At 54.4% G+C, this 13,237-nt stretch overlaps 1 protein-coding gene across 6 annotated transcripts in view; it reads right to left on the bottom strand.

Moving 5' to 3' along the window:
• Window positions 1–907: 907 nt before the first annotated feature.
• The window catches only part of IMMT (inner membrane mitochondrial protein), a 29,624-nt gene continuing 17,294 nt past the window's right edge, over window positions 908–13,237 (bottom strand). For 5 of the 6 annotated variants that reach the window (XM_054391516.1, XM_054391515.1, XM_054391517.1 and 2 more), the window contains 9 exons: window positions 11,479–11,615; window positions 9,739–9,842; window positions 7,892–8,027; window positions 6,999–7,128; window positions 5,327–5,341; window positions 3,779–4,002; window positions 2,663–2,794; window positions 2,203–2,332; window positions 908–1,810 (listed from right to left, as the gene is read on the bottom strand). In XM_054391516.1, the coding sequence (XP_054247491.1) occupies window positions 1,206–1,810; window positions 2,203–2,332; window positions 2,663–2,794; window positions 3,779–4,002; window positions 5,327–5,341; window positions 6,999–7,128; window positions 7,892–8,027; window positions 9,739–9,842; window positions 11,479–11,615 (1,613 nt within the window). In that variant the 3' untranslated portion in view covers window positions 908–1,205. The remainder of the gene's footprint in view (window positions 1,811–2,202; window positions 2,333–2,662; window positions 2,795–3,778; window positions 4,003–5,326; window positions 5,342–6,998; window positions 7,129–7,891; window positions 8,028–9,738; window positions 9,843–11,478; window positions 11,616–13,237) is intronic. The other variant, XM_054391519.1, reaches the window with a different exon arrangement.

Below are 13,237 nucleotides of genomic sequence, written 5' to 3' on the forward strand. Positions count from 1 at the left end.
CCACCAACCTGAGCAGCCTGTGCCAATTGAGAAGTCTTTCAGGCAAGAAGTTTCTTCTGCTATCCAACATCAACCTCCCTTGGGGCAACTTAAGAGGTCATCTTCTCCCTTCCTGTCACTTGTCCATTAGGAGCAGAAACCAACCCCCTTCCTTCATGGAGCTGTAGAGAGCAAGGAGATCTCCCCTCAGCCTCCTGCAGGCTGAACACCCCCAGGTCCCTCAGCTGCTCCTCCCCAGTCCTGTTCTCCAGACCCCTCCCTAGCTTTTTTGGCCTTCCCTGGACAGACTCCAGCTCCCTATCCAGTACTGAATTTGGGAATCACCAGCTGCCAGAGGCAACAAAAACTCCACCTGAGTGTTCCTCAGGCTGCAGTAGTGGAGGGGCAGCAGCAGGCTGAAGGCAAGGCTTGCTCCAGGAAGCACGTAGTGAGGGGCAGACAAAAGATGAAAGGCTTTTGGGGTGGCCATAGGCATGTCACTGCGTAGTCATGCAGGACTGGATCAGCAAGGAGCCAAATCCAGAGTCACTCATTGCAGGAAGTGGGTACTAAATGGGATCAGTGGCTTCAGGAATGGGAAGGATAAAAGGGAAGGAAGAAAGGAGCTTGCTGTTTATGTGAGTTCCCAAGTCTGGCTTCTTTCTAGGATCACCTGGGTGAAACTGGAGCAGGGCTGAGGGGCACACAGGCAGAAGCCTACCAGAGTCCATGCTCTGATACCAGCTTAAGGTACAGCTACACAGACTTGTACCTGGGTTCTGTACAGAAGGGACACTGACCACATCCCTGATCCCATCCCTGATCCCTGGAAGGAGTGAAGAAGCTGTCCCCCACAGCTCAGGGAGCTCTTGTACTGCCCAGCACTAGCTGGAGCTCACAAAGGAGGCCAGCAGCAGAGTGGGTGAAGTCTTGTTTTATTCAGCTGACAAAGTGGCAAATGAATGGCAGGAGGCAAACTTTGTTTTGGTTGGATCACAGCAGCCTGCCTGGTACCATAGGGAGACAAAACTGTTACACAACCTGCAGAGAAGCTTCCTGGAGCTGCCTGCCAGGGGAGCTCACACCCAACACAAACACAGCCGGTGGAGTTCAGAGGCAGTGCAAGGCACCAGGGCTGCAGCCCAGCTCCAAGCCAGCGCTGCGGGCAGCCTGGGCTGCAACTGCTGGGAAGCAGGGCTGAGCACCCGCGGGGCTGCAGACCCAGCTCACTGCACCTGTGTCATGCCCAGCCCCACAGCACTGGCATAGGCCGTCAGGATCTCTACCACCTGCTTGGTTTCCAGGGTCATCCGCGCCTCACTCAGCCAGTCCTGTGCCACCCTCCGGGACTCCCCCCGCAGCTGGTTGACAAACTTGGCTGCCAGCTCCAGGTCCCCATGCTCGATGCAGTAGGAGGCATAAGACAGCAGCTTAAAGGTGTCGAGGTCAGCAGGGCCGAGCTCAGCAGGGGGCTTCAGCTGCTGCGGGTGAAAGAGGAGCAGAGACTGCAGGTAGGAGAGGAAGTACTGGTAGAGGCTGTTCCTGGTCTCGTCGATCATGGCCACCCTCCTGGCCAGTTTCTGCACACTGTGGAAGCGAGCCCGCAGCGCCTCCTCGCTGTACACTCCCCGCGTCAGCGACTGCGGCGGCAGCGCCCCCGTCAGGGTCTCTGTGAAGGCGTTGTTGCAGCTGGCCTGGATGGCCCTCACTGCGCCCCCCAGCGGCTCCGTGGGGCTGTCTCCGGAGCCTGTCTTCATGCAGTACTTGAGGGCCTCAACAGAGAGCCACAGCTGATGAGCTTTCCTGGCTTCCTCCTCTGCTACTGCGTGACCTGCAAAGTAAGCCAAGGAGTGGCCTCAGGTGGGGCTGGGGACTACAAGAGTCTGGAGCCAGTGAAACACATCCCTCTCAGCACCCTGCATGCACAGCAGCTGTCCCTGGGCATGTGCCCTCAAAGCAAGGCTGTGCCACCACTTAGGGCCACAACAGGCCCAGAGCTTTTGGAAGAGGCAGCCGGGCTGGCCTGGTCCAAGGCCAATGAACTCTGTGTCCAAGCCTGGCCTCAGGTAGCCACATTTGGGTAAGGGACCCTTGGGGACTGCACTGTCACAGGTTTGGGTAAGGGGCCCTGGGGATGGCACTGTCACAGCCAGGTTTGGGTAAGGGCCCTTGGGGATGGCACTGTCACAGGCTGGGATAAGGGCCCCTGGGGTCTCAGCTCACTCTCCACGGCCTGCTCGATGCCCTTCAGCCGGGCGTAGGCTGTGTTGATGTCCAGGGTGAAGTTGTCCAGCTGCTCCTGGGTGAGGCGTCTGAAGTGCACCTCCTGTTCACTCAGCTTCTCAGAGAGGTTCTGCAGCAGAGCAAGGTGCTTGTGTGAGGCCAGCAGCAACCCTGCAGGCAGCTCCCTGTTAACATCCTTTCCTGTAGCCCTGCTCTTGCCCAGGATGATGCAGTGAGCAGCGCAGCGGGGAGAAGATGCAGCTATGTGAAGCTGCTGCTCTTGCAGCCATCAACAGCTTCTCACCTACAGAACTCTCAGGCTGCACTGTCAGGCCCTTGGGTTTATCTCTTCAGGACAAGCAGGGTTCCCTCCCCACCTGCATCTGTCTCCTGGAAGATGGCTCAGGACCCTCCTCCTGTGAAGTGTGTATGCTTTCCTCTGGGGACTCCTCTCCCTCACCTGCTCAAATTCCACCTTCAGTTCCTGCTCCTGGATCTTGAGGACGTCCCGCAGGTGGTCAGTGTGGGCAGCAGCCTGCCGCCGCAGCTGCGTCCGCATCTCATTCTCCATCACCTCTCGCACCTCTTCAACCTGCACACACAGCAGGGTGGTTACCCTGGCACTGCCAGGCTGGGCTGTGCCAGGGGCCTACACCACACAGGTGGCACTGGCAGAGCCCAGGTGTCCTGTTGAAAAGCTGCCAAGACCATGCTATAACTGAGCCTCTGCCTCCAGTGCTAAAGAGCAGCCTCAGTGCCCACAGTGCCACTGAGCAGCACAGGGAGGGGGTTGTGCCCCCTGCTCTGCCCTGCTGAGACCCCACCCGCAGCATTGCCTCCAGTTCTGGTGTCCCCAGCACAAGAGGGACATGGAACTGCTGGAGAGGGTCCAGAGATGATCAGAGGCTGGAGAACCTCCCCTGTGGGGACAGGCTGGGAGAGTTGGGGCTGATCAGCCTGGAGAAGAGAAGGCTCCAAGGAGACCTTATAGCAGCCTTCCAGTACCTGAAAGGAGAGCTGGGGTGGGGGGACTTTTGACAAGGGTTGGGAGTGACAACATGAGAGGGGACAGATTGGAGCTTGAGGAGGGGAGATTGAGACTGGAGATGATGAAGAAATTCTTTCCAGTGAGGGTCATGAGACACTGACACAGAGTGCCCAGGGAGGCTGTGGCTGCCCCTTCCCTGGAGGTGTTCAAGGCCAAGCTGGATGAGGCCTTGAGCAAGCTGGGTTGGGGGAAGGCTGGAACTGGATGATGTTTAAGGTCCCGTCCAACCCAAACCATTCTGTGAGTCTAAGCTGGAAGCAGGCTCCAGGGCTACGAGCCTCAGGGTGGCCATGCTGGGTCAGGTCAGACATTGATTTTGACCCAGGAGTTCTCTCACAGCAGATAGGAGCAAGACAAAGTCATCCCTTTGGCTGCATGACTTCACCATTCTAACTGCAGGAGTTTCCCTGCTCAACATCTCCCACCCTTGGGGCTCTCCCCATGCCAGCATGCCCCATGCTCTGTGCACCCTGCAACTCTGCTGCAGCCTTGCTGAGCCAGGCCCGGCCGGCACACTGTCCCCCTCACCTTCTTCTCCTGCTCCATGTCGATCTCGCTCCGGTGGTGCTCCAGCGCCTTGGCCACTGCTGCCTCCAAGGCCTTCTTGTCCTCCAGCTTCTGCTGCTGCAGGGCGGCCTCAATGCGCTGCTGCTGCCGTACCTGCTGCTCCGCCAGCTGCCGGCTCAGCTGCTCGATGCGCCGGTGGGCATGGGCCACCAGCGAGCTCAGGTCATCCGGGGACAACTGCCCGGCTGTGGAGGCAGGGCATCAGGGACTGCAGGCACCTGACAGCCTGCTGCCAGCCTGCCACTGCCAGCCTGCCACTGCCAGACACTGCCTGCCACTGGCTGTCTGCAACTGCCAGCCTGCTGCCCACCCACCGCTGCCAGCATGCTGCCCACCTTCCCCACCAGCACTCCAAAGCTCCTCCCAGCTGGCCACTGAGCCTGGAAAGTTCCTGAGCACTGCAAGCCTCTGGCCTGAGCTACTGCCTATGAGACAAGCACTTGGTCTGAAATGGCTCTCAGCTGTGCCTTACACCCCCCAGCCCTGCCACAGCCTGAGGAGCTGCTCTCAGCTCTGGCTGCCTCTTAGCCTCACAGCCCCAGGTGAGAGTGCCCAGAGCAGCCCTGGCACTGCTCTAACCCTACAGATCATTGTGCCAGTCACAGTTCCATCCTTTCTTGAGTGCTCCTCCACATCAGCTTCAGACTCCTCCTGCCCAGTGGTACCTTTCAGATTTGGCTGCCCCCAGAGCAGGTCCACTACAGCTGAGTGTGGAGGGGAGGGGAGGGGACAAGCTGTGCCTGCAGCATTTGTAGCTGGATGCCCAGAGCATGGCTCAGGCTCTGCGCTTCACCCTGCCAGCTGAACTGCCAGCATGGAGACATCAGGGGCTCCTGGGCAAAGCCACTGGACCTCCACAGGCCTTCTGCACACAGCAGTGGTGCAGCAGGGCTCAGTGCAGGGCTGCCAGCACCACACTCAGCTGTTGCACTAGTACAGAACAGGGTTTACTGCTTCAAATTGCATTTGATCAAAAGGCAAAAGTAAATTATCATCAACCTCAGAACCAGAGATTTCCTCAACACTCCTAAAGTCAGTCATGGAGATATAGAGAGGACTCAATGCCTCCACAGGACACAGCTCTGGCCCTGGTGACCCAACTTGGAGCAGCCCTGCATGGCTCTGCAAGCTCCCCAGTACCCAGGCCCTGTGCTGGTGCTGGCAGGAGCTGGGGACCCAGCAACTCTCCAGCCAGAGCTGCTGTCAGGGGGGCCTGCTGCCAGACAAACACCAGCACCCTGCTTCTTCTGCTCCTGACTGGGAGCCCAGCAGCACACAGCTGGCTTCAGATCACCAGGGAAATGGAATCCTGGCTTTCAGGAGCCACAGCCACACTGACCTGGGCAGTCTGTGGTTTGAGCTGGCCATGCAAAATGAGTGGAAAGTATCTCAGAGCAAACCTCAGACTGAAGTGACTTAGGAGTGCAACATTTCACCCCTTTGTTCATATGCCACACAAACACACAAAGGACAGAGAAGAGATGATATCCACAAGGCACAGGAACTCACCTAGGTCAGTTACCTCTGCAACAGAAAGAGGAGAAGGTAGAAAAGTTAGTGCATGGTCACTACAGCACGTCAGTCATGCAGCAGTAAAGAAGAGAACTAAGAGCTGCTTATCTACAGTGACTTCACCATGAGCCCAGGTCTACCAGGACTTCAGAAGGAGCAGTATGCCAAGTACAGGGAAGAGGGAGGCCAAAGCATTCCAATGACAGAAATCACCTCTGGAAAGCCACAGGTGGGTGCTGAAGTTCAGCCAAAGCAAGGGATGCAAGTTGGAAGGAGAGAAGTGCAGCAGGGCAGTGGAGTCTGACAACTCAAGGCACTTACAGAGCAGAAGCAGTTAGCTAAACAAAGCCCCAAGCAGCAGTGAGAGGCACGGACGCTAAGCAGTCACTCCCACACACAGCTACCTTTTTGGGAAGCTCAAAAGGGCAGTGAGCGCAAACCCAAAGATGTTGTCTCCTTCCCCTGCACAGCTCCATCTGCAGGGTGCCTCAGGAGCAAGCTCTGCCCACCAGCTGCTCATTTAACATTTCCCCCACATGCACTGAGTGGCTGGGGGTAGCCGCTCCAGAAAGCAAAATCGTGTTGGGGACCATGCTCCACATTTCCAAAGCAGGGAGCAGCAATTAACAACATTATCAGCACATTTTTTCCATCTGGAAAGAAATCTGTTGTGATGATGGTCCCCTCCGAACAGAGAAGTCTGAGCTGAGCTGCTGCAGCCTTTGTTAATACCCCGACTGCAAGTAGCTGGGGAAAGGTTTTTAGGGGATTCAAATTTTTGAGCAGTAACTGCTCCCAGGACACAGCAGAGCTCTCCCAGCAGCCTGTCCCCAGCACTGGTGCACACACAGCATGCAGAGGGCACTGCTGGGGGTGGCTGTGGCCCAGCTGTCTGCTCAGCCATCACTGCAACAGGAAGTCAGCTCCGTCCCTGCTTCCTTCCTGCAAGGCTGTTGTGTGCAAGCACCAACAGCTGACCCTAACATGATTTCCTGGCAGGAGACAAACAGCCCAGCTGCTCTGGGATCACATTTCACACTTCTGCCTGTCCTAGGGAGAGCAGAAAAGAGCTGAAGCAGAAAAACCCAAACACCTCAAAAAATGACAAGCTCAGGAGATTTCAGATCCCAGGCAAGGAACTGCAACATCAGCAGCATGAAAACTCCCAAAGTACTGCTGTGCAGTAGCTGCAGGCAAGCCATTGTGCCATGTTCATTTAGGAGTAAGACATCCTGGGGCAGGCAGGGTATGAACAGGGAGTTCTGTGTCTCAGGGCCTCTGTCATGGCAGTGATGAACTAGAGCCATACAGGGAGTGCTTTATCACCCTAGCAGTGGTGTCTGCAACAGCCCCAGCCACAGTCAGCCAGTTAGCAACACAGATCTGATCCATGTCTGGAGTGGCCTGAAACACCATGGAAGGGCAGAGCTGTCTGAACAGCCAGGTGGTGTTTGCCCTACAAGAGCTACCTTTGGTGAAGTTTCCCACCCAGCACAGTGGGTCCCACCTCAGAGCACTGCTTTAGGTCACTTCTTTTCATGGGGAGCTCACTTTTCACTTCAAACCAACTAGTCCAGTGGGGATTGGGCTCTGGGCATGCAGCTGAGTGGGCACAACTACAGAAGCAGTGCCAGGGGCACCTAACTGGAGGCTGCCAGTGGAGACTTACTGAGCCCCTTCCAGCCAGGCTGCACGTCGGGGGTGATGCTGTCGAGCTCCCGCTGGAACTCCTCCCGAGCCTTTGCCACCAGCTCATGGTACTGAGCCACGATCTTAGCCTCGGACTGGGCTGCCTGCACCTGAAACAAGCCAAACCCAGCTTATTTTTTCCAGGGCAAGCACTGAGAACAGAGGCAGACCCCACTGAAAGCAGGTATCAGTACCCTGCAGCCCAATAAAAGCAGTCACTGTGGGGACAAAAAGCCCCCAGGGAGAGCAAAGCTCTCTTGCACAGTGGCTGCTTGCTGCTGCAGCTCCCACTGCCCCCTCTCTCTCACAGGCACTCTCTAAACAGACAGCCAGGATCAAGAGAGTATCTGCAGTTCAGTTTCTCTCCTTACACATCTCTAGCTCTCCTTCTCTGCCTACAACCACCCCATGGGCCCAGTAACCTCACTGTGTGATGCCCTCCTCAGGGACTTTTGCTGTTCCCACTGCCAGGCTGCACTCACTCAAAGCACAGCTGGATGTACTGCCAGCTGTCCTGCACAGGGAGATGGATTTCACCTGCACATTTCTTCCCCTCTCTTCTGAGCTGCAGTGTGATTTCCCCACCAAGCCATTAGCAGACAGTGCTGCTCCTCCTCCCTGACCTCATGCTAAATGCCTCTTCCAAGCAAAGGGAAAGAATCCCAAGTGGCCTGCAGGGAGGATTGACACCCATGGAGCTGCTGGATACTTGCAGGACAGAGCTCAAGTTCTCACAAAGACCTTGGCATGAGGAATGGCATCACCAGCTCCAAACCTGAGTGCAGCTCCAGAAAGGAGGAATGCACACCGCAGAGTGTCCCCTTCTGCAGAGGCTGTGCCAGTGGAGGTCTGCAGGAGCTGTGGAGGTGTTACCTTCTTCACAACGTTGTCCAAGTCAACAAGCATGTGGTGGAGATTTTCTTCTGCAGCCACAATGTGAGGCTTGGCTCCTGCCAGGTGAGACTTCTTGGCATTCTCGATGACTCCTTTTGTCTTCTCTAGCTCCTCTCTGAAAGAGAAGCAGCTGCCAGCTGTAGCCAGCTCTGACTCTCAGCCTGGCAGCACAGCCCCAAAGCAGAGCTGACTTGAGGCTGGCTGTGCTGGCAGGAAGAACAACTGGAAAACTCCACAGCTGCTTCCCATGGCTAAGATGCTGTGATTTAAGAATTATTTCTTCCACAGCCTGAAACCTGAAGATGTCAGTGAGTCAGTGCCATGTGAAGTGAGGATCAGTGATGGTGCAGCTACGCATCAAGAGGGAAGTTCACTGAAAGGAGCTCGCATTAGTAAAACTCAGGTAGGGTTGGAAGGCAAACAGCCATCAACTGGGTCAAGGAAACACTCTGAACACTGCTGGCTTCCTCCTGCACAAGCATTTGGGGCTTGGTGACTGACAGAGATAAATGAGGATGGCAGAAAACATACAGAGCTCTGCCAGGATGGATTACTGCTTTGTAATTAACAAAGTGCTTCCCTCCAGTGTAACTGGAGATCAAGTGAAAGCGGGGAAGGCTTCTGAGGAGCAGCTGAGGGAACTGGGGATGTTTAGTTTACAGGAAATGAGGCTGAGGGGAGACCTTCTGGCTCTCTGCAGCTCCCTGCAAAGAAGATGGAGCCAGGTGGGGGTTGGTCTCGTCTCCCTAGTAAGCAGTGACAGAACAAGAGCCTCAAGTTGCAGCACGGAAGCTTTAGGCTGGAGAGTACAAGAAACCTCACTGAACGGGTTCTCACTGGAGCAGGTTCCCCAGGGAGGTGGCTGAATCCTCATCCCTGGAGGTGTTAAAGGAGGCTGAGAGCCATGGGTCAGCACCAGCCTTAGCAGAGCTAGAGAATGGTGACCCAATCCTAAAGGTCCTTTCCAAGGGAAGCAATTCAATGATTCTACAAAGCATTCCTTTTGCAAACCCAGGCAAACAGAGCAAGTTTCTAGAGACCTCACTGGCATAAGGAACAAGCTTTAAAATCAAGCAGCAAAGAAAAACAAAGGCAGAAGAGCACTGGGGGATGGGAGCCAATACACCTGGGGCTGGCATTTGCCTTTACTCTTTGAGACCTCAGCTGCACCTCCTGACCATTTTCAGTCAGCAAAGACAAGAGGAGTTTTTAACTTGTACAGCAGCTGTGCAGCTGGGAGGCTGCTGCTGCCCCTCCTAGCATGGCTCACACAGGACCTCAGGCTGCCAGCAGTGCTCTACTGCAGGAGTCAAGTTTCTCAGACATGCTTAGGAGAAGCCCCCTCTTCAACTCTGCCAACAGCTCACAGCCTAAGCATGCTATGAGTGCGAACTGTTCATGACAGCTAAAAAGCCACTGGTGGTATTGACTCCATGCCCATAGAGTCCTCACAACAGGTTTAATGCTGACCAAATTACCCCAAAACAATGCTGAAAGGATAAGTTTAATCTTTTCAATCTCACTTATCTTAGCAACACTACACTGAAGTACTAAGGAGCTGAAGAAGTTCTTAAGAAGAAGAATGGGGCTGTTGCAGACCCTCTGGCACACTGAGGACCATGGGAGCAGCACCCAAGGAGTATCCACTGGAAATTAAAATATTCCTGAGTGCATGAAATCTTTCTTCAGCCTGGCACCCTAACCAAACAGCTTCACTTCCTGGCACCACAGCCAGCAGCACAGCCAGCAGCCCAGAGGGTGCCTGCCAGCCTTCCCATGGCTGACATTAACTCAGCACTTAGTAAGCCTTAGAGCAGGGAACTTACTTGGCTTTCAGAAGGGCATCAGCAGCCTCATCCACTGCTCTCCTCCGATCCTTCAGGGCCTCCTCCAGCGTGCGCCACTGAGAGGACTTCTTCTCCCCAGCATCCTGTGAAGCACAGATTGGGGTCACTGCAATCACTGAAGAGAGCCATCAGAAAAATGAAAGCCTGCAGAGATCCACACCCTGCTACCCCACCTCCCTCAGCCTGACCCACAGCAGAGCTGGAAGCCTTACTCAGGGTTACCCTCTTCCTACCTTTTGGCTGGGTTTTGGTTGACAAAAGCCTGTGTGAACATCACTGGATGGGGCAATGTTTTGGGAGCAATCATTCTACATGTGCTGCTCTCATACTTCCAAAGTGCTTCCAAGCCTAATGCTCCCAGTACAGGGATACTGGAAAGCTGCTTAATTTCAAAGCAAGTCTAATAGCTAACCCTGAAAGCAAGCTCCTAAGGTCCTGGGTTTTAACTATGTTTGCTTAGTTGCCCAGATGGCCCTGTCTGATTAACTACATGATATCCTCTGCTCCAGAAGGGAAGAGGAAGCAGGAGACCCACACAGCCCCCAGCAGTGGCACACCTGAACCACAAGCTGGTATTGCTCATGGGCATGGAGCCTTCAGAGGAGGCCATGAAAATGCTCAGGGGGTTGGAGCAGCTCTGCTATGGGACAGGCTGAGGGAGCTGGGGGTGTGCAGCCTGGAAAAGAGAAGGCTCCAGGAAGACCTAATAGCAACCTGCCAGTACCTGAAGGGGGCTACAAGAAGGCTGCAGAGAGACTGTTTGCAAAGGGCTGCAGGGACAGGACCAGGGGCAATGGCTTCAAAGCAGAGCAGAGCAGATTGAGATTGGATGTGAGGAACAAGTTCTGCACCAGGAGGGTGGTGGAACACTGGAACAGGTTGCCCAGGGAGGTGGTTGTGGCCCCATCCCTGGAAGTGTTCAAGGTGAGGCTGGACAGGGCTCTGGGCAACCTGATCTAGTGGAGGATGTCCCTGCTGAGTGCAGAGGGCTTGGACTGGATGAGCTTTGGAGGTCCCTTCCAACCCAGACCATTCTGGTCTGAATTAAAATATAGTATTAAAAGTATCAGCAAACCTGAGCTTTTCTTTTTGCAAAAGAGACATAAGTTGGGAAAAAAATCCTTAAAATTCAAAAGCAAACCCACTGCATTGCTCAGCTGCACCACATTTTACCTGCTACATTTTACCAGCTGAGGAAAGGCTGAGAGCTTGTTCTGTTCAGCCTCCAGAAGAGAAGCCTGAGGGCAGACCTCATCACCATGGACCAGCACATCAAGGGTGGCTACCAGGGGGATGGAGACTCCCTTGGTACAAGGAGTGCCATGGCAAAACCAAGGGGGGATGGGGACAAGGGACTGCTGGGGACATTCCCATTGCACTCCAGAGGGAAATGTTTGCCCCTGAGCACAGCCAGACACTGGGATCAGCTCCCAAGGGCAGCAGTGGATCCCCTGCATGGGACAGTTTGCAGCCTCAGCTTGCCAGGGTGCTGGGCAGCTCATTTCAGCTGCACCATCACCTGGAAAGCTTGGAGCAGAGGATCCTGGGGTCCCTTCCAGCCTGGCACTCTGGATTCTGTGATTTCACAGGTGGGAAGATGAGATAAAACAGTGCTAAAGGTACAGATGTTCCAGGAAAGGTTTCCAAGTTGATCTTTAATTCTGAGATTCTAAGTTCTACTGAACACAATAAAAACAAGTCCCTGTTTGTCCAGCTTACCTCAGAATTGTCCATGGCCTCCTTCAGTATCTGGGAATGGGCATTCACTGCTTGCACAGCAGACTCCTGGGCAGTGATGGCCTGAAGGGTGATGCGAGCTGTTGTGCTGAGGGCTCCTTCTAAGGTTGCTGCAAGGGCTGGAGAAGAAATTAATCAGTTGAATTAAACTATAAAGAAAAGAGCCTCAAAATTAGTAAAAGGACACAGTGGTCCTGTCTCTGACCCAGAGGAATTGGTCACTTCAGGACCTCTGCTTGCAGCCTACAGAAGAAGGAAGGTTCTAGGAAAGCACCTAAAGGTGCTCCTTACTTAGGGGAGCACTGACCTCAGTGCTGCACGTCTAACACTAAAGCTCCCCAGTGGAAGACCTTTGGCTCTGCAGGGAGGTGCATTTACAGCAGTGGTTACCTTCCACCTGATGGTTATGGAAGAGCAAACAAGTCAGTTTCCCTGTGTCCCACAAAGAGAATCCACTCCAAAGCAGAGTTCTTCTCCCAGTTACTTCTCGTGGTAGAGAAGCACAAAGGAGCTGTTAATGGTTCAGGCAGGAGCCAAAGCAGAGTGGTTCCTCAAGCCCTCCTGCAGGCAGACATCTGTCTCTGAGCAGTGGGTAGGAACATCCACCTGTCCTCTGGGGCTTTCAGTGTAACAGCTCAGCCCTTCACTACAAAAACTCCTTGGATGAAGCCAGCACCTAATGCCAGGCCTCTCCTTTCTGTCTGTGATGCTATTCTGAGCAGAAGCAAGCAGCAGCAGACCACAAGCAGCACCTCTGCTCCAGGTTCCTACATCCTTCTCAATCCTCCTGTGCAACAGCAGCCTAGGGCTCAGATTTGGGCTGAGGAACAAAGCTCTCAGAGGATGTCTGAGTGTGGTCAGCCCCTATGCCACATGCACAGCAGAAGGACATGTCAGAGCAGACAACAAGCTGCACCAGTGTCTCCCAGCACCACCAGCCCTTTCCTAGCACTGAGAGAGGAGCTACCACAGCAGGCTGGACTACCCCCCAGCCCGTGGCCTCAGCCCTGCTGAGCTCCCTTTTCAAGACCAAGAGCTTCACTGCAAATGCAGCCTGTGCCTCCAGCCTGTCCATCTTCAGAGCCTCCCTCCCTCGCCACCAAGGTTGGCAGGGCCACTGCAGTCAGCCACCCCTGCACTGCCCCAAGCCTTCAGCACCCATCCAGTTCTCCAAGGGGCTGCTCTCCCTTCCATCCTCGCCAACACTGTCTGGAGGACAATATGGAAGCTTTCTACCACTACAGGCAACCTGCAGTTTGAGATGGGTTTGCTTTCAGAAGATGGCCAGAGACTGCCCAGGCACCAGATAGCAAAACACCACCTACTGAAAAACTTCAATAAACATTTCTCTCATTTTCTGGCTTCCCCTGGGGCAAACCAGGAAAGGACCAAACAGTTGTGCTGCAGTCAAACTAAGACCAAACAAGAGCCCAGAAGTATTTAAAAATCAAAGGAATGAAGAGGAGGAGGATGGGGAAGCAAAGCTCACTGCTCGGAGGAAGACACAAGGAGAACACAGAGACACAGGAAAAGTCAAAGCACCTCTCGGTGATACAGCTGCAGTAACAGCTCTGGTGTTGAGCCCTAAAAAGGAATTGTCATAGTTGTCAACCCCGAACCTCCAGGCCTTGACACAGTTTCCTTAAAGCACTACAGAACAAGCCAAGGCAGCAGGTCTGTAGGGAAAGATGTGGGGATCTCAGATGGCAACATGAACGTGGGTCAGCAGCATGCTCTGGCA

Source organism: Indicator indicator, chromosome 23, assembly GCF_027791375.1.
Source record: "Indicator indicator isolate 239-I01 chromosome 23, UM_Iind_1.1, whole genome shotgun sequence".
Classification (NCBI taxonomy): domain Eukaryota; kingdom Metazoa; phylum Chordata; class Aves; order Piciformes; family Indicatoridae; genus Indicator; species Indicator indicator.